The sequence below is a fragment of the Phocoena phocoena genome, chromosome 6, assembly GCF_963924675.1.
Source record: "Phocoena phocoena chromosome 6, mPhoPho1.1, whole genome shotgun sequence".
In the NCBI taxonomy this organism is placed as follows: Eukaryota; Metazoa; Chordata; class Mammalia; order Artiodactyla; family Phocoenidae; genus Phocoena; species Phocoena phocoena.
In genome coordinates this window covers 113,935,163-113,961,458 of record NC_089224.1, presented here as the reverse complement: position 1 = coordinate 113,961,458, position 26,296 = coordinate 113,935,163, and the positions used below count along the sequence as shown (strand labels likewise).

Here is a 26,296-nt window from a genome sequence, read left to right as displayed (position 1 = left end):
TTCCCGCCAGTGTGGCCTCGGGCCTTGGTGTGTACGAGACAGTGAGAGACACCACAGGTGTTGGGATTGCTAGGTGTGGGTGCAGGGCGGTAGCCCGTCTGAGGGCACCTGCCCCTCTGGCTGCAGGAGCCTGGACCCCCTCCTCACCTGGACAGTTGGGGCCCACCTGCACCCTTGGATTTTCCAAGGAGCCAAGGGAGGTGGCCGTGGACAGCCCGGGGTGCGGCTTGGGAGACCGAGCTGCCCCACTGCCTTGTCTGTGACTGGACTTTCTCACCAGCCCCTCCCGCACTGAGGCCAGCTGCTGGGTCCTACTGGGGCAGGTCACGGGTCAGCCAAGGCCTGTGAGCCCCTCATCCCACATCCCTGGGAGCGTTGGAGGTGGGACGGGGTGGAGGGAAGCTGCGACACTGGGGGCGGTGGCCTGGGAGCCTGTCTCCAACAGGACTTGGGAGGCTCCGGTCTGGGTTTTCTCCTCCCTGAGCCCGTAAGTGGGGCAGGGAGGGGGTGTGTGATTTCTTGGTTAAAATCTAGGTTATCGGCAGTGACGTCGCTGGCGTCACTGGGCACCTGGCGCGCTGGGAAGAGGGTTGGGGGGAGGGTCCGTGGGGGCCGGGCAGGCAGAGAGGGGCCCGTCCCCAAAGGCTGGCTGCCCCTTGGGCGCTGGTTTCCTGTACCCCGGGCTCCCTCTGTGCTGGCCTGGCCTGGTCAGGGGGCATCCTCACACCCCGCGTGGGCAGCCGAATACCCAGGTGCCCCGTGCCAGGGCCTGGACAGGGGTTGGGCCGGGCTCTCGAGCTGGTGGAATCCGGAAGGTTCTAAGGTGAACTGGCGCATAAGGGTTCTCAGGAGTCCCTTCTCCTTTCGGTTTCCCCACCTGCCAAGGGAGGGGGTGGCCTGAGTGACCCTCAGGGGTCTTCTCTCCAGCACACCACGTGCAGGAAAGCAAAGGGCGCAGAGCCCTGCACTGGAGACCCCGTCCCCACCCTCATCCCCGTGAAGAGCTGTCAGCAGCTCCCACGTGATGGGCCTCTTGTTGGGAAATCGAGGAATTGAATGTTATAGATGAGTGGATGGACTCTGGATCCCTCCCCCCAGCAGCCCCCACGTGGTTTCCCGTTTCCGTGCTGTGTGTTCCTCCGTTCTGTCCAAGTCCTGTGTCATCGTCGTTTGTGGACATGCCGTGTTTGATTTATCCACTTCCCTGTTGGAGGATATTGGGTGGTTCCTAATTGGTTAGGTTAGGAAAGGTGCCACTGGGAAGGCCCTAACCAGGATGGGGCCGATCAGACTTACCCCACATCGCAGTGGGCTCAGCCCCCCACCCCGGGGCTCAGGGCAGCTCGCGCTTCAGCTCCGCAGGGCCCAGAGCCGGTGGGCATCTCTCTGCACATCAGCCTCTAGCCGGGAGTGGGGCAGGAGCCAGGGGTGGCCCCGTCAAGGCAGCGCGGGTCTGGGGGGCTTGGTTCTGGTTCCGGGGGTGGGCAGGGCACAGAGGGCACCCCCCCGCCATGAGGGGTCCGCTCCCATGGTCTCTACCTGTTCACCCTCTTTGGGCACACCTGCACCCACAGGCTGTGAGCAGTGGTGGCCGGGATGGGCGTAGTCCCTGCTCTTGCCTGCTGCAGTGGACACAGAGAGACACCAGACTGGACCCTGACGTGGTGTTTCATCGTGGCGGGAGGCCACCGTCAGGGCAGGCTGCCCCGGGAGTGAGGCTGAGGGGTGCGGGGACGAGACGACAGAGGGTATGGAGGGGAGGTTCCCACGCCAACCCGGGCCCCCTCCCCTGGTCTCTGCAGTTCCGACCCCCTTCTGGCCTCCAAGCCCGCCCCCCTCACTGGGCAGATGTTGAATCCCGCAGGCGGATGTGCTCCCCTATGGGCTTCTGAGCCACAGGCCCGCCTAGGTGTTTACGCACCAGCCCCGAGCCTCCACCTTCACCCTTTCCCAGGAGGGGACCGCCGCGGGGTGCCCTGCTTGTGGCCAGTGAGCTGGTGGCCCTGTGTGGCCCTGCTCTCCCTTCCCCTCCGGGTCTGCCCACTGTCCCCACGCCTGGACGTGGGACGGACGCTGGTGGTGCGCGGGAGGGGGTCCTGGCACGCGGCAGCATGTCTGGTCCCGGGTTCCGCCGCTCTGAGCAGAGGCCGCAGGTGGCTCCTGCATGCCGGAGGATAGAGCCCTGCCCCGGGCCAGGCCTTCCCAGCATGGCCTGTGAGGTCAGCGCGGCTGCTGTCCCATCTTCCGGGGGGCGGGCCAAGCCTGCTGCGTTCCCCCTCCGCACGGCAGGGCGTCCCTCCAGCAGAGCCTCTGGGAAGCCGGGTTGGCGGCTGCTCCCAGCCACAGCTCAGAGCTCACGAGCTGTCGCCTGGGGGTCCCACAGAGAGGGAGCAGTCGGGATGGGCTCTGCAAGCTCCACTCCCCGCCACCCACACTGCCTCCGGCCCTGGGCCAGGAGCGTCCGCACCGTTAGAGCCCAGCACAACCCCTGGCCTGCCTACAGTGGTGCCCAGGTGGGGGGCGGCCTGCCCAGGCTCGGGGGGTTCCCGCTCTTTTAAGGCAGCATCCTGGCAGCTCAGGCCAGGCGAAGGAGGTGCCAGCGCCAATGTGTCTGTCCCACTGTATACCCCGGAGGCTGCCCTGAGGGCTGGCCGGGCACCCCAGGCACCATCTGGGGCTCACCCCTGAGGGCCTCCAGGGGCGGCCCCGTGGCTCCCTGGCCTCAGCTTCCATGCAGTGTCACGTTTAACCCTCACACCCCCAAACACCCTGAGATTTCTTCTTAAACCAGTTTTATTGAGGTGTAACTTACGTACCTCGGTGACACGGGTATGAAATTACCCATTTGAGATGTGGGTGTGGTGCCATTAGCACAGTCAGATGGCGAACGTGTCTGTCACCCTGGAGGCCCTTGCGCCCCTTTGCTGGCATCCCCTCCCCCACCCCCAGCCGCGGGCAGCCTCGGATCTGCTTTCTGTCCTCTGGGTACTTTTGTCCGTCACGTAAACAGAGTCAGGCTGTCTGCACTCTGGTCCGGCTGTCTCGTCAGCAGAATGAGTTTGAGACTTGCCTGTGCTGGGTGGGCAGTCCCACCTTTTTCTCCCCGTCTTTTTTATTTATTAAAGTGTTTACACACAGTAAAATGTGCCGGTTTCAAGTGTACAGGTGATGAGTTTGGCCATTGTAATCAGTCAAGTACCGCGGTCAAGATACACAACAATTTACTTCCCTCAGATGTTTCCCCGCGTCCTCCCCACCCCATCCCACCACCGCAGCCCCCGTTGCTCTCCATCACTATCATTTTTCCTTAAGTGGGATCACACAGAATGGAGTCTTCTATTTTTGACGTTTTTCATTTACTGTATCTTGAGATCAATTCATCCGTGTGGTTCTGAGTGTGGGTCCTTGGTCCTTGTGGTTGATGGTGTTCTCCCATGCCGTGGACATGCCACCAGTGGCAGTCGTGTGTGGCCGTTATCATCGGGCTGCTGTGAACATCCACGTACACGTGGGACTGCTTTTTTGTTCATCTACTGAAATTATTATGTGGGTTTTCTCCTTAATTTTACTGATGTGGTGTATTGCATCAGTTAAATTTTTTTTTTTTTTTTTTTTTGCGGTACGCGGGCCTCTCACTGTCGTGGCCTCTCCCGTTGCGGAGCACCGGCTCCGGACGCGCAGGCTCAGCAGCCATGGCTCACGGGCCCAGCCGCTCTGCGGTACGCAGGATCCTCCCGGACCGGGGCACGAACCCACGTCCCCTGCATCGGCAGGCGGACTCTCAACCGCTGCGCCACCAGGGAAGCCCATCATCAGTTAATTTTTAAATGTTGAACCACCCTTGAACTCCTGGGATAAGTCCCACTTGGTCATTATGTTTTACTGTTTTATATATTGCTGGATTCGATTCGCTAATGTTTTCTTAAGGAATTTTGCATCTAGTTCATGAAGGTTAATTATCCGTAGTTTGCCTATATATAGTATCTGTGTCTGGTTTTGTAGGAGGATATGCTAACCTTCTGTCTCTTCTCCTTAATTTTCTGAAAGAGTTTGTGTAAGTTTGATGTTCTTTCTTTCTTAAGCATTTGATAGAATTCATTCGCCAGTGAGGCCACTTGGGCCCGCAGTTTTGTTGTTGTTTTTGTTCCTTATGGGAAAGTTTCCAATTATACATTCTGTTAGTTTAGATGTAGAACTGTTCAGATTTCTCTCACACCTTGCTCGAGCCATGGTAATTTGTGTCTTTCAAGGAATTTATCCATTTCTGATCTATGCAGGTATTAATATAGCCGTGCCAGCTCTCTTATGTTTACTATTTACCTGGTGTTGGCTGTTTTCATCCTTTTCCTGTTAACCTATCTGTGTCTTAAAACTCAATTCTTATAGGTAGCACATGATTGAGATCTGCTTTTTTATCCAGTCTGACCATCTTCTATTGGGAATCTTTCGACCGTTTACGTTTAGTGTAATTTTCAAGGGGGTTAGGTTCAGGTCTGTCGTCTCACTATTAGTTTTTTATTATCCATGTTTTCTCTTTTTCCTCTTTTCCACCACTTTCTGATTGAATTTTTCCAGAGTTTCTCTTTAGCTCTGCTGCTGACCTAGTGGTTAGACATCCCCCCCACACCGCCGCCATGCTTCGGTCGTCTGGAGCTGGCTCATGAATATTTGACTTATCCCATCAACCTTCTCAGGTATGTCACCCCCTCCTGTGGAACTCAGACTTTCAAAGCTGTGTGTTTTCATTTCCCCGCTGTGGTCCTTAGTGAAATCGTTGTCATGTATTTTACTTCTTCGTAGGCTATAAGCCTTATGGTGATGTTATTGTTTTTACTTGAAACAGACAGTTGTCTATTTTCCACTTTTAGTCACTTTTAAAATTTAAATAGAGTAGAATTTACTCTTTGGGGCAAACTGTTCTCTGAGTTTAAACAAATGTATATGGTCATGTGATCACCTCCACGATCAAGATGCAGAGCAGTCACCTCCCACATTTTATCATCCCCCCGCGGACCCTTTGTAGTCTTTTCTTCCTCTCTCCCAACTCCTGCGACCGCTGGTCTGTTTTCTGTCTCATCAGTGGAATCACACAGTGTGTGGCCTTTTGATTGAATGCATTTGAGGTTCATTCGTGTTGTGTGAGTTCGTGCTACTTTTTTTTTTTTTTGGACTGCTGAATAGTATTCCCATGATGGGTTTATCTAGTTGCCAGTCGAAGCACCTTTGGTTTATTTCTAGTTTTTAGTGGTGATGGACTGAGCTGCTACAAACGTGGCATCTAGGTTTTTGTGCACCCTTGAATTGTCAGTTCTTTTTGGTAAATTGGCCTAGGAATGAGATAGTGGGTCATATGGTAAGTGCATATTTAACTTTATAAGAAATTGCCCAAACTCTTGTCTAAAATGCTTCTGTCACTTTATATCGCCACCAGCAAAGAGGAGAGTTCCTGTCATTCCATGATCTTGTCAGCACTTGGCTTTGTCTTTTTTTTAAAAGCCATTCTCATGGTCTATAGTGGTGTCACACTGCAGTGTTAATTTGTATCTCTCTAATGTCTAATGATGTGGAACACCCTTTGTGTATTTATTTGCCATCTGTATACCTGCTCTGGTCGAGTGCCTCTTCGAGTCTTTTGCCCTCTTTTTATTGGGTGGTTTGAATATGGAGTATTGTTGATATGGTGTATTCCTTATACATTCTAGGTGTGAAAGTCCTGTGTTGGATATGTGACTCGTAAACATTTTCTACTAGACTGCAGTTGGTCTTTTCTTTCTCTTACTAGTGTCTTTCATAGACATTTTAACATTTTGATGAAGTTTATTTTTAAAATTTTTAAATCTTATTTTTGGCTGCGTCGGGTCTTAATTGTAGCACATGGGCTCTTCTTTGCAGCAAGCGGGCTTCTCCCTAGTTGCGGCGTGCGGGCCCAGTAGTTGTGGTCCGCGGGCTTTGTTGCCCCATGGCATGTGGGATCTTAGTTCCCTGACCAGAGATCGAACCCACGTCCCCTGCGTTGGAAGGCGGATTCTTAACCACTGGACCGCCAGGGAAGTCCCCTGATGAAGTTTAAATGGTCAGTAATTTCTCTTACAGATGATGCTTTTGGTGGTGTATTTGATTCTTTACCTAACAAGATTATGAGAATTTTTTCCCCTGTGTTTTCTTCTAGATGTCTTATGGCTTTGGGTTTTACATTTAGTCTGTGGCCCATTTTGAGTTAATTTTTGTATAAGGTGTGAGACATGGATCGAGGTTCTGATTTTTTTTTCCACGTGGATGTCTAATTCTTTTTAAGAAATTTAAAATACGAAAAAAAGCCTATTATGTTTACCCACATATTTACCTTGTCCAGTTCTTCATACTTCGTATAGATTAGAGTTTCTACCTGGTGTTATTTTTCTTCTGCTTGGAGAATTTCCTTCAACCTAGTGATGGACTAGTAGTGAATTCTGAAAAATCACAAAGAGGTCTTTATATCACCTTTTAAAAAATCTGCCTTATTGAAGTATAATTTATGTATAGTAAACTTAGTCAGTTTTCACTGTACAGTTGTCACCTTCATTCTTGAAGGGTATTTTCGCTGGACGTAGAATCCTAGGCTGACTGTTACTTTCTGCTTTCAGTAGACGTTCTCTTGTCTTCTGAAATGCATTTTTTTCCTCGGGAAATCTTAGTCATTCTTCTCTGAGTTTCTCTGTACGAGTTGTGTCTTTTCTTTTTAGGCAGCTTTTATTTCTGCTTACATTTTGTTGAGCTTTTTGGACGTGCGCGTTTCTACCATTATTCCTTCAAATGTCTTGTGCGCCTCCCCCCACGGCTCCGATTAAACATGTTTTTGTCCCTGAGGTCCCAGGTTCTGTTTATTTATTAGTTTTCAGCCGTTTTTTTCTGTTTAGGCTTTAGATGGCGTCGTTTCCATTGCTGTTTCTTCACGGCTGCCGATCTTTTCTGCAGTTCCGTTTTGTTCTTATTCGTATGTTCCATTTCTGCCCTCATTGAGTTCCTGCTTTTCCATTTTTTTTAAAGTTCTGGTGGTATTTTCTAGCTGGTGTTAAAGGCTTTGCCTGCTAACGCTGTCCGCTTTGTTATTTCTTGGTCTGTTTCTACCTACTGATTTTTCTCCTCTTTGGGACCACCTTTTTGTGGTTCTTCACGTATCTATTAATTTTGTAACAGGTGCTGGACATCGTGGATGTAGAGCACCAGCAGTTGTCCTGAGTCTCTCACAGTGGAGTTCAGTGGAATTTCCATGATGAGTAATGATTTTGAGTGTTTTTTCATACTCTTGGCAGCTTATCTGTCTTCCTTTGTGAAGTGCCCATTTAAATCTTCTTTCCCACACTTTTGTAGAGTGAGTTGTCTGTCCTTTTCTCACAACTTTTCGTGAGCTTCTGTGTACTCCGGATAGACCTCTTCTGTCAGACAAGTGTCGTAAATATCTTCTCCCGCTCTGCAACTTGTCATCCTCTTAATAGAATTTTGAGGTAGTGAGTTTATTAACTTCTTTCTCTAAGGAATCTTCCTTTACCTCCAGATCAGTGTGATGTTCTGTGTACCTTAAAGTTGTCTTTTTGATTTGAAATCATTTTAAATTTACAGAAGTGTTTCAGGACAAGCACAAAGAACTCCTGCATACCTTTGCCTCAGACTCACTGGCTGGTAAGAATTTGCCACATTTGGCTCTGTCATTCTTTTTCTTCTTTTAAGTATAGGTTTGTTTGGTTTTTTTTTCTCTGAACCATTTGAAGGCAAGTTGCAGATATTATGCTCTTTTACCCCAAAATACTGAGCATTGCTTACAAACGGGACATTCTCTTGCATAAACACAGGACAGTGTTCAAAACTCAGGAAATTTTTTTTTGGCTGTGCTGGGTCTTTAGCTGCAGCACGTGGGATCTTCGTTGCGGTATGCGTGCAGGATCTAGCTCCCTGACCAGGGATCGCACCCGGGCCCCCTGCACTGGGAGCACGGAGTCTTACCCACTGGACCACCAGGGAGGTCCCCAGGAAATTCAGTTTTGACCCAGCAGTACTGTATAGTCAACGACGCTTAAATTTCCAGGCTTAAATTCCGCCAGTTGTCTCGATATTGTCCTTTGTGGTCACGTTGGGTTTTTCTGATCCAGTATTCAGTTCAGAATCACACGTTGCATTTCTGGTTTTTCTTTTATTCTGGAATAGATTCTCAGCCTTTATCCTGCATGAGACTTTCCTTTTGAAAGAACATGGGCTGGCTGTTTTGCAGAAGGTCCCTCTGTTTGGGTTTGCTGGGTTTTGTCTCACGGTTGGGTGCCTGGCGTGCGTTTCTGCTGGAATTCCACAGCAGCAATGCTGTGTCCTCCTCCAGCCACGACCCTGGTCTGGCTCAGTGTTGGTGACGGCCCCTTCGGTCGTTTGGTCAAGGTGATCTCTGCCAGGTAGAGTCACTGTGAGAAGAGAAGGTGTGTCATTAGCCTTTCACCCAAGCCTTTTAGTGTTTGTTGATGACTCTTGCTTGGACTGATCCCTACTCTGATGGTTGCAGAGTGGTGATCGGAACTCCATAACTCCTACATTTATTAGTCGGTGGTCTTTTGGAGGGAAGAGCTTCTCCAGACCCCCCTACTTATTTATTTTATTCCTTCACTTATTGTTGTTGTTTATTTGGTGTTAGTATAAAGTTGCTTTTTTTTTTTTTTTTTTTTTTTTAAGCATTTTCATATTGTCTTTTTCAGCAAAAAAAATATCCCAGGCTCATCTTATGCTTTCTGTTCCCCAGCCCTGGAGTCAGCTTTTTTCCCTCTGAGTGGGGAATGGTATTTAGGAACCAAGATCTGGGTGCTACGTTTGCTTATTGCTACTAGGGTGCTGTTTTTATACCCTTTTAGTAGTCAGAGCTAGGAATTTATATATTTAAAAATCACGAGTTTGTACTGGTATCTCCAAATTTAACTCAATGTCCTAGGCTTCTCCCAGCCTCCTCTCTTCCTCACGTCTGTTTTCCCCTCTAACAGTCAAGATTCAGACTCCCCTGCTTTGTTATTAAAGGCTTTTCTCTCTGTAGTAAGTATATCTGGAATTGATTTTTTTTAATGTGGTGTGATGTGGGGCTCAAGATTTACTTTTTTTTTTTTTTTTTTAAAGGGGATTTTTAAAATATTTATTTATTTTTGGCTGCATTGGGTCTTACGTTGCTGCGTGTGGGTTTCTTTAGTTGTGGCGAACGGGGGCTACTCTTCGTTGCGGTGCGCGGGCTTCTTATTTTGGTGGCTTCTCTTGTTGTGGAGCATGGGCTCTAGGCGCACGGGCTTCAGTAGTTGTGGCTCGTGGGCTTAGTTGCTTCGTGCATGTGAGATCTTCCTGGACCAGGGCTCGAACCCGTGTCCCCTGCATTGGCAGGTGGTGGATTCTTTTTTTTTTTTTAATGAGACCTTTTACTTATTTGTTTGTTTGTTTATTTTTGGCAGCATTGGGTCTGCATTGCTGTGCGCGGGCTTTCTCTAGTTGCAGTGAGTGTGGGCTGCTCTTCGTTGCGGTGCGAGGGCTTCTGGTTGCAGTGGCTTCTCTCAGTGCGGAGCACAGGCTCTAGGCTCACGGGCTTCAGTAGTTGTGGCGCACGGACTTAGTCGCTCTGCGACATGTGGGATCTTCCCGGACCGGGGCTTGACCCGTGTCCCCTGCACTGGCAGGCGGATTCTCAACCGCTGCGCCACCAGGGAAGCCCCAGCCTTTTCTTTAAATATTGAAATGGTCATACAGTTTTCCTCTTCTGCTCTGTTAATGTTATAAATTGCTTTTTCGAATATTAAAAAACCTTGTGTTTCTGGGATAAGCTCAACCTCGTTGTGATGTAGTATCCTTTTTACGTACCTCTGGATTCAACTGCCCGACTTTTTTGCCCTTTTTCGGGGGGGGCTCTCTGGAGCTGTGACCACCCCCAGTCAGTGTTCATCTCCTAGAAGGAGGCCTCAGGTGGGTTGCCAGGTGTCCAGCAGTTGCTAAATCGAGGGAGCCACTCCCATCTGGCCAGACCCTGAGAGTGGAGCCCCTGCTTCTGCCGGGGGTGCCCCCCTGCCCACCACAGAGCTCCAGCCTAAACATTGGGAAACCTGTTAAATGCATACCCCCCACCCACACAAGGCACACACAGTGTGGGCGCCAGTGTAGGTACCCCAGACCCACATCAGAGGAGCGGGAGTTTGGACCCAGCGCCTGGACCACCGGCTGCGTGGGACAAGCCCCTGCTTTTCATATTGCCTCATATTTTCTCTAGGATTTTTGCCACTATGTGGACGAGAGAGGGTGCCCTCTAATTTTCCTTTAAGGTAATCTCTCCCTTTTTCGCTAGCAAGGTTATCTGGCCTCATAAAATGATTCGAGAATTATCACCCTTCCCCCCTTTTGAAAATGACCTGGAAGAGTTTGTATAACCTTAGTCCATTTCTTAAATGTTTGAAGTAATGCCCAGATGAAGCCACTTAGGCCTGGAGTGTTTTGCAGGACGGTGTTTATTAGATTCATGTCTTTATTAGGTCCAAGTTCAAATTTCTTTTTCTTCTTGTGTCAGTGTTGGTAAGTTGTGTTTCTCTTCAAGCTTATAGGTTTCATCTAATTTTTAGATTTATTGGCGTGAATCTACTACTTACATCTTCTTAAAATCTTCCTAACGTTTATCGAAGAAAGTGGCAGACTGTGACTTGGGGCAGATCTGCCCCATGGCCTGTTTTGGTACAGCCCACAAACTAACGATGCTGTTTATATTTTTAAAGTGGTGTGTAAAGGAGAAAAAGCAAAAACGAAGGACGTTCAACAGAACCCAGCCTAAAAGACTGACGACCCTCTGGCCCTCTCCAGTAGAAGTTTGCCAGCCCCTGTTCTGTAGACTCCGCTGGGTCACGTGAATATAATATTTACAATCAATATTGTTCATTTGTGTCTTTTTGCCTCATTATCCTTCCTTCAGTCTCGCTAGAGATTTTTCCAACATACTAGTCTTTTCAAAGAACCAACTTTTGGCTTTTTCTCTCTTATGATACAGTTGACCTTGGAACCGCCTGGGTCCACTTATGCACAGACCTTTTGCAATAAACACAGTACCTGTGAATAAATGTGCATTTCTTTTTCACACTTCCGTTTTGATGTCTAGTGCTGGTAACACGTATAATACCTACAGTGTTCCGTATCATATAAGACGATATTGATGCAGGTACTGAGAGACAGGTGGTTCATCTTGTAAACAGACGATGTAAACTTACGATATTCGGTGAATACAGCCTAGTACTGCAAATGGATTTTCTCTTCCTTACGATTTTAACAACATTTTCTTTTCTCTAGCTGGCTAAGAATACAAATGTATACACAAAATGTGTGTGAACTGACTGCACATGTAAGGCTTCTGGTCAACGGTAAGCTATTAGTAGTTAGGGTTAGGGGGGAGACAGAAGTTATATGCAGCTTTTCGACTGCTCAGGGGGGTCGGCGCACCAACCCTCACATTGTCTAAGGGTCAACTGTACTTACATATATATTTTTTTAATTTCAATTTATTTCTACTTCCTCTGAGTTAATCTGCTATTTTTTTTCTTGCGGTACGCGGGCCTCTCACTGTTGCGGCCTCTCCCGTTGCGGAGCACAGGCTCCGGACGCGCAGGCTCAGCGGCCATGGCTCACGGACCCAGCCGCTCCGCGGCATGTGGGATCCTCGCGGACCGGGGCACGAACCCGCGTCCCCTGCGTCGGCAGGCGGACTCTCAACCACTGCGCCACCAGGGAAGCCCTAATCTGCTATTCTTTTCCTAGTTTTCTGATCGATTGATTTCTCAGCCTTTTAAAAATATATGCACTTTAGGGCTGTCCATTTCCTGGTCAGCACGGCTTAATTCTCCCCAACCCATTTTGATATGTCGTATTTCCATTATCATTCAATCAAAAATATTTCCCAGTGCTTTCGTGATTTTTCTTTTCTTGACCCTTGGGTTATGTCCTGGTGTGTTGCTTAAATTTTCAAACATGTTTTGGATTTTCCGGTCATCTATTTGTTGTAATTTCTGAATTAAATTTCCTGTGGTCACAGAATATATTCAGACCACTTCATTGTTCTGACGTCTTTTGAGACTCTGTGCCCCAGCAAATGTCCCATATGCACTAGACAAAAACTATGTTGCACCAGTAATTCAATCAAATCTTGCAGACTCTTTCAGATTTGTTTTTATCTTCTTATGTTGGCTCAAGAGATGGGGTGTTCAGATCTCCAGGGAGGCTTATAGGTTTGCCATTTCTCCTTTTAGTTCTGCCTGTTATTATGAAGTTTTGATTTGGGTGCCTGTCAGTTGCAGGCTTGTTTCATCTTCCTGGTGAACTGGTCCTCTTATCATCGTGAAATATCCTGTAGCACCAGCAAAGTTTCTTGCTTTGAAGTCTGCGTGGTCTTACATCAGCAGAGCTGCCCTGGCACCCTTCTCTCTGATGTTCACCTGATGCAAAGCTTACAGGATCTTAGTTCCCCAACCAGGGATTGAACCTGTGCCCTCAGCACTGAAAGCGCTGAGTCCTAACCATTGGACCACCAGGGAATTCCCTACCCTCGCCCTCTTATCTGGGATCACTTCCTTCATGTGGCTTCATGTCTTTAATCAGTTTGGAGTTCTGGGTCATTATAGCTTCCCACACACACCCGCCCTCCTTCCCGGGCTCCCGTGACACACATGGTGTGCATTCACCACGTCCTGGGAATTCCAGGTGACTTTTATTCTGTTTTATGACTTTTCTGTTTCTTTTTTCTTCTGCTGCTTTAACCTGGAAGTTATGGATTGAATTATTTTCCAGTTCACCAATCTTCTCATGTGCTCGGTTTAATTTCCTTTTCAACCAATCATATTTCTAGGATTTGACTGTTTTTATTGATTCTAGTTTTCCGGCGAAATTCTCCATCTTGTACATTTCTTGCACAAATTAAGAGTAGTTATTTGAAACGCGGTGTCTGCCTGTTGAACCTGTTACAGATCGCCCACGGGTCTGATCTAATGTCTCTTTGTAAATTGTGGGGTTTTTTTTTTTTTTAATCATTTGGCTTTGCTGGCTTTGTGTTGCTGATAATTTTTTATTGAATGCTTCACATTGTGTGAAGACATTTTGGAAGCTCTAAGCAGAGCTGCTCCAGAGAGGGTCTGGGACCTGTTAGAGGTTTGCCTGAGCGGCTGTCAGATTTATCAAGCAGTGATGTGACCTCCTGGAGTAAGTCAGGCTGGACGCTCCTGGTTGCCCTGCTCCTGGGCCCTGGCTGTTCCCAGGTCTTGGCTGAAAGCCTGGGTGTTCCCCAGAGCACCGCCTCCTCAGCAGGCCCCAAATCTCGGTGTTTGTCCAGCCCATACGTGGGACACCACATTCTTTTTTTAATTTATTTATTTTATTTTTGGCTGCATTGGGTCTTCCTTGCTGTGCACGAGCTTCCTCTAGTTGCGGCGAGCAGGGGCTACTCTTCGTTGTGGCATGCTGGCTTCTCATTGCAGTGGCTTCCCTTGTCGCAGACAGAGCATGGGCTCTAGGCGCGCAGCTTCAGTAGTTGTGGCACACGGGCTCAGTAGTTGTGGCTCACGGGATCTAGAGCACAGGCTCAGTAGTTGTGGCACGCGGGCTCAGTAGTTGTGGCACACAGGATTAGTTGCTCCGTGGCATGTGGGATCTTCCCGGACCAGGGCTCTAACCCATGTCCCCTGCGTTGCCAGGCGGATTCTTAACCACTGTGCCACCAGGGAAGCCCCCGTAAGTTTGTTTTCTATGTCTGTTGAGTCTGTTTCTGTTTTGTAAATAGTTCATTTGTATCATTTTTTAAGTTTCCACATATAAGTGGTATCTCATGATACCACTTTCGCTGTCCGATTTCCTTCACTTAGTGTGATACTCTCTACTGGGCGACTTTTTTTAATGCAGCTTTTAGAGTTGTTCTTGCCGAGGGACTCAGTCCACTATTGGCTACTGCCTCCTACTCACAGTGGGCGTCTCTGGGGTATTTTACAAGGTCAGTGCATTTATTTTTGTGTAGCTAACGTGTGCTCGTTATCTTAAAGAATGTAGAACGATCATACAGTGAAAAGCCGTTCTCCCGCGTGGCCCCTCCACCTCCCACTCTGGTCCCCAGAAGCATCCACAGTCGGCCCGGCATCCACGGGTGGGCAGGGAGGCTGCGAGCTTCTCAAGGTCAGCACTGGACAGGAGGATGGAGAACAGAAAAGGGACGTGGTCAGATTGGCGATAGAAGAGCTGCCGGGATCACTGTGGTGGGGGTGAGGAGACCAGGTTAGGGGACCGGTGGGGTCTCCTAGGGCCAGATTTGGGCGCAGGAGACAGAAAAACCCAGAACCATGGGCCTGGGGAGGGACAGCACCAGGTTTCATTGGGATGGGCTTCCATTCAGTGGGAGGGGGAGCTGCCCAGAGGGAGTTGCAAGTGTACTGAGCCGTGGCCCGCGGGGCCAGTCACCAGGTCGGGTGGCCGTGGTGCAGGCTTGCACTGGCCGCAAAGCCCTGCTGGAGCACCGTCCAGGGTCTGGTCTCTCGGCCCTGCGTCTTCCCCAGCAGCTATGCCTTTAACTTCCTGAGCACGGGGCCTGGAGACCCGCTGTGTCCCTTTGTGTCCTGGCAGCTGGGGTTTACACACAGGTCCTCCCGGCTCTTGGCCGCGTGTTTCTGTTTCCACCTTTATTTTTCTTTCTTACTGGCTTTTCCCTGCCAGACTTTTGCTATTTTTTAACCCCACATGCCAAATTGCATTGGCTCTTGGATGCATTTCGTGCCCCCGTTTTAGATCCAAGAAATGGGTGGTGTATCACAGTTACGTTGGTGTCACGTAAAAGACAGAATGATGCCCGTGGTGACCCCCCCCCAGCCGCCTGGGCCCAAGTGCATCTGTAGGAACCACCACCTGCCTTGTTCCTGGGATGCTGGTACAGGTGTGTTCAGTGCACAGATGTCCTTCACAGGTGTGGCCCTTTCAAAACTGCCAGTCTGTTTGGCACTGAGTTGGCAGCTGCAGGGATGGGCTAGATGGCCCACCCGTGGTGCGTTTGTCACGAGTGGAGGCCACCCGGAGCTGAGCGGGAGGGGGCTGGGGAGGGCCAGGCGGCCACCTGGGCATGGGGTGGTGTGGCCTGAGTGTCCACCGCCCAGAACAGCTCCGTCAACCAACCCCCAGGGCCCCAAGACTCCACCGTGCTGCTCCGACAGTCACCCCCCAACCCCATCCCCTGGCAGCCACTGTTCTCTGTCCCCATGGTTCTGTCTTTGGAGCGTGTCCGACACATGGACCTGCCCGGGAGATAACCCCGGACGCTGGCCCCTCTGCTGGGCGCAGTGAACCTGGGATCCATCCAAGTTGTGCGTCAATAATTTGTTCCTTCTTGCGGCCCTGTGGTGACTGTCACGTGGATGGCTTCCTGGCTGTCCCTTCCCCTGACGCAGGACATTGGGTGTTTCCCGTTTGGGGCATCTGTGAGCAGAGCGGGTGTGGACATTTCTGTACGGGGTTCATTGCGTCCAGCCCTCCTCTCTTTCTTCTCCTGGGTAAATACCTAAAAGTGGAATTGCTGGCTCAGCTGTGCATACGGTTAGCTCTATAACAAACTGCCGCGTGGTTTCCAGTGTCCCCACCACCGGGACGAGCATCCCAGTGGCTCCGTGTCCTTACCGGCACGTGCTGCGCCCAGGTCCCACCGAGCCGTCGTAATCACGAGCAGTGGTATCTCAGCACGGCTTTAGTTTCCATTTTTCTAACGGCTCAGGACGTCGAGCATCTCCATCTATGTGTTCTCTGGAGAAGTGTCTGTTCAGGTCTTCTGCCCATTTTTTTCTTTTTAGCATCTTTATTGGAGTATAATTGCTTTACAATGGTGTGTTACTTTCTGCTTTTGCCCATTTTTAAAATTGGGCTTTTCGTTTTCCTCCTGTTGAGTTTTGAGAGGCCTCCCTGGAGACACGTGGTTTGCAGATCTTTCCTTGGTCGGTGGTAGCTGGCTTGTCTTCTCGTCTTTTATAGACAAGAGTTTTTCATTTTGATGAAGTTTAGTTTCTCATTTAATTTCTTTTAGGGATTGTGCTTTTGGAGTCACGTCTAGGCTTTTAGCTGAAGCCAAGATCACAGATCTTCTGGTGAAAGTTTTGTAGTTTTGCGTTTTACGTTTAGATCTGCGACCCACTTGTGTTCATCTTCGCGTAAGGTGTGAGGTTCGGCTCATGGGTTTGTGCCTGTGTGTGACCTGTGACTTGGCACCATTTGTTGGCAGACTGTCACTTCCTTCTTTGGGTGTGTGTGCATCTTTATCACAGACCGGCCAAGCGCACTTGTGTGGGTCTGTCTCCGGACCGTGCACCGTGTGTCTGGCAGGCCTGGCCACGGTGCATTGTGGGGAGCCGTGCACCGTGTGTCTGGCAGGCCTGGCCACGGTGCATTGTGGGGAGCCGGTGTTGGGAGATGTGGTGCAGCATTTGGTTTTCAGTTGTATTTTTCTACATAATTAAGAACTGGGGGTTCGGTTTCTTATGCTGCCCTCTGAACAAATGGCATGCACTTTCGTGGAGTGGGCATCACCTTTTTTGTCCCCTGTTCGCCCCACCCAACCTCAGCAAAGCTATACTGCGGCTGGACCAGGGCGGCTCGGGCAGCTGCCGGCGGTCACCCACATTGCTGGGGCTCCCGGGGGCGGGGGTTGCTTATGGTGACTCCCTAGGACACACTGTGGATTTGGGGACGGGAACAGGGGCCCTTGGGGCTTCCTGGACATGACCGCATCCCGTGGTCGGGTGTCTTGGTGTGTGTTGCCCAAGGAGAGGGTCCGGTGATTTCTTCAGATTCCCAGTCTTTGACCCTCAGGAGGTTGAGGAATTTCAGGACTGAGGTCAACGTGACCCTCCCAGTTTCCCTCCTTCCATTCATTTTTTTTTTTTGGCTGCGCTAGGTCTCGGTTGCTGCTCGCAGGCTTTCTCTAGTTGCGGCGAGAGGGGGCTACTCTTTGTTGCGGTGCGCGGGCTTCTCATCGCGGTGGATTCTCTTGTTGCAGAGCACGGGCTCTAGGCGCACGGGCTTCAGTAGTTGTGGCACGCGGGCTCAGCACTTGTGGCTCACGGGCTTAGTTGCTCCACGGCATGTGGGATCTTCCCGGACCAGGGCTCGAACCTGTGTCCCCTGCGTTGGCAGGTGGATTCTTAACCACTGCGCCACCGGGGAAGTCCCCCATTCATTCTTCTAAAAAAAAATTTTTTTATTGTGGTAGAGTGTAGCTAATATAAGATTTACTGTCAAGACCACTTCTGAGTGCACAGAATCAGGTACAGGCACATTGTGCCACCGTCACCACCATCACCTCCAGAACTTGCTCATCTTTCCAAACTGTCCCCACGCGACACTTGCTCCCCTCCCCCCACCCCAGCCCCACCGTCCACTTCCTGCCTCCATGGGTTTGACTCCTTCAGGGAGCTCACGCGAGTGGGTCCTGCAGGCTGTGTCTGTCTGTGTCGGGCTCACTTCCCTTGCGTGATGTCTCCCTCGTTTGGGTTCAGGCAGGTGTCATGGTGGGGGCAGCAGGACCTTGAAGGCACAGCCTGGACCCCTCTTGCTCTCTAGTTAGAGACCCTGCAGGGCCCACCATGCACCCTGTGAACACACTGGTGTCTTCTTCGGCCCTTGTGGTGTGAGGGAAGCTTCTGCCTGCCTCTGTCCCAGCTGCCCGTTTGCCCAGATTAGCTGCTGTTCCAGATCGTTCCATCGGGACCTTTACCACCGTGACTCACCTTCCCTACACACAGAGGGATTGCTCACCCCCCGATACAAACAGCTAATTGCTTTCACGCGCTTCTCTCCAAATTTCACGGGGCCTAAATATTTGGAGCCCACGATCCTAGAAACCAACATTATAAAGGGTTATAACCGGGGCCGTTGACGATGCAGGCGGCCGCCCCAGTCCTGGGGCAGCAGGAGGCCGCCGGGTCCCCCGGCACACGCAGGGAGACCTGGGTGTGATCCGAGGGGTCTCTGCAGGCTGCCACACCCCTGCCCACAGCCCACCGAGGGGTCTCCCATCACCCTTGCCGTCAGGCACTGGAGTGACCCCGCCAGAGGCTGCCAGGGAGACTGGAGGGGCCCCGTCAGTATGCCCTGGTGCACAGCCTCTCCTGGGTTTCCAGAACCTGTTTGTAACTCGGCACCCCTCCCTAGAAGGAGGCCGCTGGAAGCTCGGGCCGGGCCGTGGTGGGTAGTTTGGGGCTGGGGAGGGCCGGGGCACATGGAGCGATTCGGAGCCCCTTTCCAGATGAGCCGCCGCTCTGGTGGTATTTTTAGCGGGTGCAGAGTATCCGGCACATGGCGGAGCAGAAATAGAAGTGGTTCTTTTGGCTTTTCTGGATCTGACAGCCTCTGGCTCTAGGGGAGCCGTGCTGGGGCTGGGGGGGCGGGTGTCGTGTGGAGCGCAGACAACTTCTGCTGTTTGGAGAAACATCGTGGCCGAGGAGTTGTAGATGGGGATTATTTCTGCTGGTGAGCGCTCTTTATGTAAATGCCACGGCGCCAGCGTTGGCGCCCTGCTCCGGAGTCTGCGTCTGCGAGTGTAATCACAGCAGACTTGTTGGGGGAGGGGGAGGGGGAGGGGGAGGGGAGGGGGAGGGGGCGGGGTGGGGGCGGGGCGGGTAATTATGTTTTAAAATATCATCCGGGTTGTTTTTCCTGTGCTCCCTGAGCCCCTGGGTAATTCCGGGTTTGCAAGATGCTGGCGGCTCTCTGCTGATCTGCCCCCACCCACTGCCAGCGTTCCCCAAACATGCCAGGTGGGAAATGCTGCCCGAACCCCTCGAGCGGCCACCCTTCGGACTTCTGCCCTGAGCTGTGCTGCAGCCTCGCCCAGGGCTGGGCTGATTCAGGAAAACTCCCCCCTTTGAACTGGAACTGGCCGCCGCCAGGCCGAAGGCACCGCGTGCCACCCTCACCCTGTGGGTACTGACAGGTGCCTCCCTAGGAACGGCTGAGCCCTGAGGGGACGGGGGGGAGGGGTGGCCTGGGGGTCCCCTGGTGGGGACTGGGGCTGACTCCGGAGCGGGTGATTCCAGACCCAGGCCGGGTGGGCTCGAGCAACAGGTGGGTCCTCAACCCATCCTCGGGGCTGGAACTGACCATCCTGCCTTCTTCCGCGGGACTCGCCCTGTGGCTTGGGGGGTGCTGGCCCTTCAGGGACTGGGCAGCCCTGACCTTTCCCCCACAAGAGCTTGGTGCAGAGATAACTAGGGGCTAATCCGTGCTCACGCTGTGCCAGGTCTGGGGCTTGGGCACCCTTCCTTGCCAGCCTCCCTCTCCTGAAGGGCTTCCAGGTCCTTCTCCCAGCCTCACCTGGCCTCCCCCAGACTTAGGTGCCTCTGCTGAATTTCCCTGTGACCCCAAAGGGGTGTCACAGTGCAGAGGGGATGGGACACTGGCCAGCCCAAGGGGCTGCCTCTGACCATCTTGGAGTGGCCTCGGGACCTCCGCAACAGGCTCTGCCACTCAGCCCCTGCCCTGAGGCTGCTGGAGGAGAGCTTCCAGCACAGCCTTGCCCTCTGGGTGTCTGAGCCCTGGGAGGTTTTACGAGCCGCGCTCTCCCCCACAGTGGTCACTGAGGCTGCTAATGAGAGCCGCCGTCCTCAGCAAGGAAAACCCAGCCCCGGGTGGCCATCAGAGCAGCCCGGAGCCTTTCCAGCCTGCAGACCCTGCCCGGGTGCCCGCGTGACGGGTGGGTGCCCGGGGGACGGGCCCTGGGGCCTTCACCTGCAGGCCTTGCTGCTCAGCCAGGTGTGTGGCGTGGGCCCGCCCTGGAGCAGCTGTGATTTCTCAACGACGACAGCTGCCGGGAGCAGGTGGCCCTCCCAGGAGTGACCCAGGATTGCCATGTGCTGGGGACACAGAGGAGGGAGGCCGTGCCCCTGCCCTGTGTCTGGCCAGTGAGTGCGGGCCGCAGGGTGAGGAGTGCTGGACGGGTGGCCGTGTGTGAGCCTGAACGGGGAGGCCGGCGTGCGGTAGAGCCCGGCCGGGTACAGGCCTCCAGCCGACCGTGCAGTGGGGGCCGGGCATGTGATGGTGCCCGGGCTGCTGGCGCCAGGCAGGAAAATGAGGAGGGGATGGGGGGAAGGCGCAGGGCAGGAAGTGGGGGCCTGCTTGTAGGGTCTTGGGGCGCAGAGCCTGGTGAGGTGGGGTCCTGCCCACCATGGGGGCCTCCACGTGGCCGCTGCCCTCACCCGGCCTGGCCACCTGCTGAACCCTCTGGGCTGGGCACTCCCTGCAAGCAGGGGGCAGGCCCTCGGCCTCCCAGCGCCTGGGGAGGCACCTGGGTGTGCTGGGTGCCCAGCAAGTGCCCGATAGACTGGCCCCCCCTACCCCATGAGCCCGAGACGGAACCCCCAGCCCAGCCTTGAGCCCCTCCAGAGGGCCCATGGGTAGGTGGGTGGTTAGGAGGCCGGGCGGGGGGGACGGGGCCGAGGCCATCCTCTACTTGGTGTCCCGTGCGTGGTGCTTGGGCTCAGGGTGTGACACGGGGACTCCGGGGGGGCCTCCCCCACTCCCCATCCTCCCGCCCCATCATAGCTGCAGGTGCTGGCGCGCCTGGGGGTCCCTGGATGATCCCCAGTAGTGGTTTGTCAGGAACATCCCCAGACGGCCCGGAGGCCCAGAGCCGGCGTGGGGACAGCGTCAGCGCTGCCCGGCTGTGCCACCGCCTGGCTTTACTGGTGGCGAACACCGATGGCGCTGCTCTTGGCCAGGAATACGTGGTGCAGCCTCTGGGGGCGGGGTGCCCACGTGCAGGGGGGCTGCTGTGAGGAGACAGGCTGGGGAGTGGTCGACCGTACAGGTCTGTTCCCCTCCCCCGCTCTGCCCAACCTCCGCCCTGCCCCCACCCCCAGCCCTGAGCCCTCATTCCCGCTCGCCCTGCAGGCCTCAGCCTGCTGGACGTCCCCACCCTGGGAGCCTCCCAGGCCGGCTGGGAGTCCCTCACCTGCCTTCTCTGCTCTCTGTTTCACTCGGGTCCTCCCGGCAGGGGCAGCACCTGGTGGGCAGGGAGGGTGGGCACGCAGCAGGCCTGCTCCAGGCCTGGGTGGGCAGGAGGGGAGATCTGCTGTGTCCCTGACTGGGTGGCCTCTGGGCCCACAGTGCAAGAGAAACCGGAGCCCGTGCCACTGGAGAGCCGTTCCTGCGTCCTCATCCGCCGCGACCTGGTGGCCCTGCCCGCCAGCCTCATCAACCAGATCGGGTACCGCTGCCACCCCAAGCTCTACTCAGAGGGGGACCCCGGCGAGAAGCTGGAGCTGGTGGCAGGTGAGCCTCACCCCCACCCTGTCTATTGTATGCAGCTGCCCTGCCGTTTGTGTTTTCTTCCGAGCTGTGAACAATGGACTCATCACCAGTCAGTCAAAAAAAAGAACATCTTAAATTTTCTCTAATTTCCTTTTAGAAGAATGTGTCATTAAGAGGAGTTATTCAATTGAATTAATTTAGCATTTTAATTGAATCCCCTGGGCTGGTCGCGCTTCTGACTGGCAGGGGCTGCAATCATGATTGTGTTTTAATTTAGGTCGGGGATAAGACCAAGTCCTGGTGCAGTTTGCTAGTCCCCCCACCCCAACCCCAGCTCCCCAAGCGTCCAATTGCCTCGTTTGAGGGGTAAGTGACCAGAGCTTCCAAACCGCAGCTCCCAGGCAGCAATGGACTTGTTTCTTCTGTAAAAACAAACAACACGGTGGGGTCCAAAGCCCCTTAGGGCTCGTGCCTGTCGGAAATATTTATCTTCTCAGCGTTGGGATTCATTCGGCCTCACAGCTCCTTGTAGACTTTTTTTTGGTCCGTGCTGTGAGGATTGTGGGATCTTAGTTCCCCGACCAGGGATTGAACCCGGGCCCTCGGCATTGAGCGCGCAGAGCCCTAACCGCTGGACCACCAGGGAAGTCCCTCCTTGTAGACTTTTAAGGCTGTCCGGCGGGAAGATGAGAATTGATGGGGCCTTGCCTCTTCCTCCGTGAGCTGCTGGGCCATCACTCCTGACCGGCACCCGCCTGCCGCGCCTGGGCAACATTATGGGGTTCCTTCTACCTGAGCCGTCCCCCCTTCTGGAACCACGCCTCAGCAGGCGGCCTCGCCTTTCAGCCGACAGGAGGGCAGCTGGGCGGTGTTGGCTGGTCTGGGTGGACCTGGGTGGGGTGGGGATGCCCCCGGCCATGCCCTGAGCCCCCCGCCCCTGCTGGCTGGCTTCGTTCCAAGCAGCATCCAGCTCCTCTGTTCAGGGAGCGCCAGTGTCAGGCTGCACCGGGTTCTCGGGGCCCTGGGGATGGGTGTGGTCCCCAGGGAGGCCTGTCTATCAGTTTGGGGTTGGGAAGGGCACAGGCCGGCCGCCTTCCCTGGCCAGGCCCCACCTGGCCCCAGGCCTCCTGCTAAGCCCCCCTTTACAGATCTCCCCACGGCGTGGGGGCTGTCCGGCCCGTGTGGCTCAGGGTGACCTGCCCTGCCCTTGGGTTTGAGGCTCTGCAGACCTTGGGTGGGGTGAGGCCCTGCGGGACCCTTGGTGTGTCGTGGCCGGAGACGCCCAATGGTGGTCTCCATCTAGAATCAGCCATGTGCTTCTTAACCGGTGCCTGTGGGCTTCTCTGGAGACCTGGCTCGTGGGGAACAAAACGTTAAGCCGGGGAAGGCCCCCCGAAGCCGGAGTGGCAGCTTTCACAGGGGTCCTCGCATCTCTGCCCTGCCCGCCCCGCCGCCCAGAAGGGGAACCTTGTTCATGTTTTCGAATGAGGAGATTCAGCACGTGCCCTGTAAAAAGTCAGATCGTAGACAAAGGCCCAGAGGAGGCCCTGCAGGCTCCCGTGTTCTTCACGCCGGCTGACTCTTGCAGAAGCTCCTCTCTCCACGGGCAGCGTCCAGGGTAAACAGAGGCCTCCCCTAGGCTCCTGTCCTCCCTGTCCTTCGTTGGCCTGAACCCTGGCGGGGGCCCGGCCTGGCCAGACTGCGGGGTGACGAGCGCTGCGGGGCTCACCGGTCCCGTCTCCGCCCTGGGCCGGCTCTTCCGTCCCGGCACCCGGAGAGGTCAGTGCTGGGCAGGGGGGAGCTGCAGCCCGACCTCTATGATTCCAGCTCCCATCACTGCCCACGGCTCTTCGGTGTTCAGGGAGAACTGAGAGGCAAGATGAGTGTTTCCCAAACGCAAACGCAGGTCGGCTCCAGGCAATCCCCTCGAGGCTGGGAGGGCAGTTTGGGGACAGCCCTTTGAGGCGTGTGACCAAGGCTGCCTGCTCCTGGTGACAGGGCCCCAGTGCAGCGGGGAAGGCCTGGAGCGTGGGGTCCCAGGCCTGGAGGGGGGCTGCCCCAGACCCTCCCCCACCGACCGCCTCACCCGTGGGCCGCCCGTCCCGGCCGCAGCAGCCCCTGGGCTGCCCGTGGCCCTGGGCCTGAGGTTGAGGGCCTGCCTTCTGTGTGGCGGCCACAGGCTCCGGCGTCTCCATCACGCGCGGGCAGCTTATGAACTGTCACCTGTGCGCGGGGGTGAAGCACAAGGTACTGCTGCGACGCCTCCTCGCCACCTTCTTCGACAGGTAGGTCCCCCGCGGGCCCTGCGGCTTCTAGAATCTTCTCTAGACGAGGCCGTGCGTCCAGGCTCCCCCACCTTCCCGACCTCACAGGTGTCAGCCCGAGGCCGTCGGCCAGACCCGGGTCTGGGGAGGGCTTGTGGACCCCCCTCCCCGCAAAGTGAAGAACCACACCGGCTCCACGCCACTGGGGTGGGGGGCTCCTTCCCCTAAGGGGCGGTGGGGCATGCAGGCAGGGACCCCGTTCCCGTGCGTCCCCTCCGGCCGGCGGCCTCACGCTGCCCCCCTTCCTGTCCTCCCTCCAGGAACACGCTAGCCAACAGCTGTGGCACGGGCATCCGTTCGTCCACCAGTGACCCGAGCCGCAAGCCGCTGGACAGCCGCGTCCTGAACGCTGTGAAATGTAAGAGGAGGACTGGGGTCTCGGGGGTGGGGAGGCGTCTCAAGGAGCTCCAGGAGCCCCCAGGCCCTTGGATGTCAGCCTGGGAAAGGCGGCTTCTCCCCAGGAGCAAGCCGGGCCGCAGGGTCGAGGGGGAGAAAAGAGCAGCTCGCGGGGCCGGTCTCGAGGTGTTAACATTCTTGGTAGGTTTCCAAGCGTGATGAGTTCAGCTGCGAAACTATTTTAATATGTGAAATAGATCTAATTTTCCTTTTGGAACAAAACCGCTTATTTACATTTTGGGGTTATTTTGAGCCTTTGCCATCTGCTCGGCCCGCTTCTGCCTCCCGCTGCTGGGCCCGTGGGGGCGGAGTCTGGTCCATCTCGGTGGCAGACCGCCGCCCCCGTCCCCCCCTGCACCCCCCAGACGAGGAGGAAGCCACCGGTGCCCGGCACGGCCCAGTGCAGCCAAGAGCACGTCCTCCCGTAGCTGTCGGCTCGCGAAACACTTAGTTTTCTGGCTTAAAAAATCTCTCTTGTGAGGCTAATTCTGTTTTAGAGCAAAGAGGGGCCTTTGCAGCCAGTAATCGCGTCCCAAGGCATGGGTGGGGTGCCGGCAGCGGCTCTGGGAAGATGCCGAGAGGGGGTGCAGCTGGTGTTGCCCCAGAGCAGGGCTCACAGTGGAGGGGGCTCACCCTGGGGGCCCCGCCTCTGTGTTCCGTGCTGTTCGGAGAGCTGGGTCTTGAGGCTCCTAGAGGAGAAGCGGGGAGAGGGCGTATCATTCTTATTGCGGATGACGATGCCACAGTTGCGCTGGGGTCTCCGGGCCAGGGACTGGGCCCCCTCCTCACTCCTTGCCAGCCCTTTGATCGGGCCCAGAGAGACCCGAGCCTCACAGCTGAGTGGGTGCCCAGGCCCTTCCCCGATTCCCACTCCACCAGGGCAGGGAATCTCAAAGGCTTGTCTGACTAAGGATGCAAGGTGGGTGGGACAGAGTGGGAAAGCGAGGCCCAGAGATGGGGGCCCACCCAAGGCCGCACTGCCAGCCAGTGGTCTGGAGGAACCAGAGCCCCCTGGGCCCTCTGTGCTCCTGCTAGAGCCGCAGGCTGGGGTCCTGTTTCCTCTGACTGCCCCTCCCCTGAAGGTTCCCCCAGGCTGTCCCAGAGGAGCAGGGTGGGGCTTCCAGCAGTGAGAAAGGTAACCGCTGGTCTTCAGGCTGACCCAGGAGAGGCCTCGGTGGCCCTGTGGTCTCCCTTGCCAGAGGGGAACAGAGTGGAGGAGACCCTGGAGGTGCCCAGCCTGCCCCACTGGCCCCGTGGTGGCCTCTCCAGCCCAGAGTGCTCTGCCCCCTGGCTTGTCCAGGGTATCTCAGTCCCACGGCCCCTCAGGAGGCGGAGGGCCAGCATCGTGGGATTCCTGCGGGTGGGTGGACGCTCACGCCACCTCCCGACGCCCTGTCCTTGCAGTGTACTGTCAGAACTTCGCCCCCAGCTTCAAGGAGAGCGAGATGAACGTGATCGCCGCGGACATGTGCACCAATGCCCGCCGCGTCCGCAAGCGCTGGCTGCCCAAGATCAAGTCTATGCTGCCCGAGGGTGTGGAGATGTACCGCACGGTCATGGGCTCCTCGGCCGCCAGCGCGCCCCTGGACCCCGAGTTCCCACCCGCCACCGCGCAGGTGTTTGAGCAGCGCATCTATGCCGAGCGGCGGGGCGATGCAGCCACCATCGTGGCTCTGAGAACTGACGCTGTGAATGTCGACCTGGGCGCCTCCACCAACCCCACCTTCGAGGCCGGCTCGGAGGCCGACGGGGCCGGCTCGGTCGTCCAGGAGGTGGCCGCGCCCGAGCCGCTGCCCACCGAGGGCCAGAGCCCCCCGCAGCCCTTCGAGCAGGGCAGCGCCAGCAGCAGCCGGCCCGCGACGCCGGCCGCAGGGAGGAGACCGGAGGGCCCGTACGCAGGGACCTTGTAGGGGCCCGAGGCCGGACGGGGCGCCAAGGCGGGTACTGAAGCTGCTTGCATGCGTTACTAATACAGACAAATGTGGTCAAGCCACTCACCTACTGAACTGCTACTGTTGCCTGAAAAAAATGTGATTTTTATCCTGCTTGTATTTAAAATTCATGAAGGAAACAAATGCATTCGTTACACTGTAAACGATTAGGCCCCTGGCGACCTAGTTGCGAGGAAGGTCCCGGGGCTCCTTTTTGATATTCGAGAGGTTAGTCTCCATGTTGTAGCTTTCCCTCCCCCTGTTCGGGGAGGGGGCGAGAGGCCGCCAGACCCTGGTGCCCGGCCTCCTGCCCCCACGGCTCCCTCTGCCTGGGGCGAAGCCAGGGGCCTGTGGGGCGGGAGCACG

At 54.8% G+C, this 26,296-nt stretch overlaps 1 protein-coding gene across 1 annotated transcript in view; it reads left to right on the top strand.

Annotated features, from left to right (window-relative positions):
- NACC2 (NACC family member 2) overlaps window positions 1-25,909 on the top strand; it is a 28,303-nt gene extending 2,394 nt beyond the window's left edge. The window contains exons 2-5 of the mRNA XM_065879582.1: window positions 21,136-21,300; window positions 23,459-23,564; window positions 23,864-23,961; window positions 25,404-25,909. Of these exons, the coding sequence (XP_065735654.1) occupies window positions 21,136-21,300; window positions 23,459-23,564; window positions 23,864-23,961; window positions 25,404-25,909 (875 nt within the window). The remainder of the gene's footprint in view (window positions 1-21,135; window positions 21,301-23,458; window positions 23,565-23,863; window positions 23,962-25,403) is intronic.
- The last annotated feature ends 387 nt before the right edge of the window (window positions 25,910-26,296 follow it).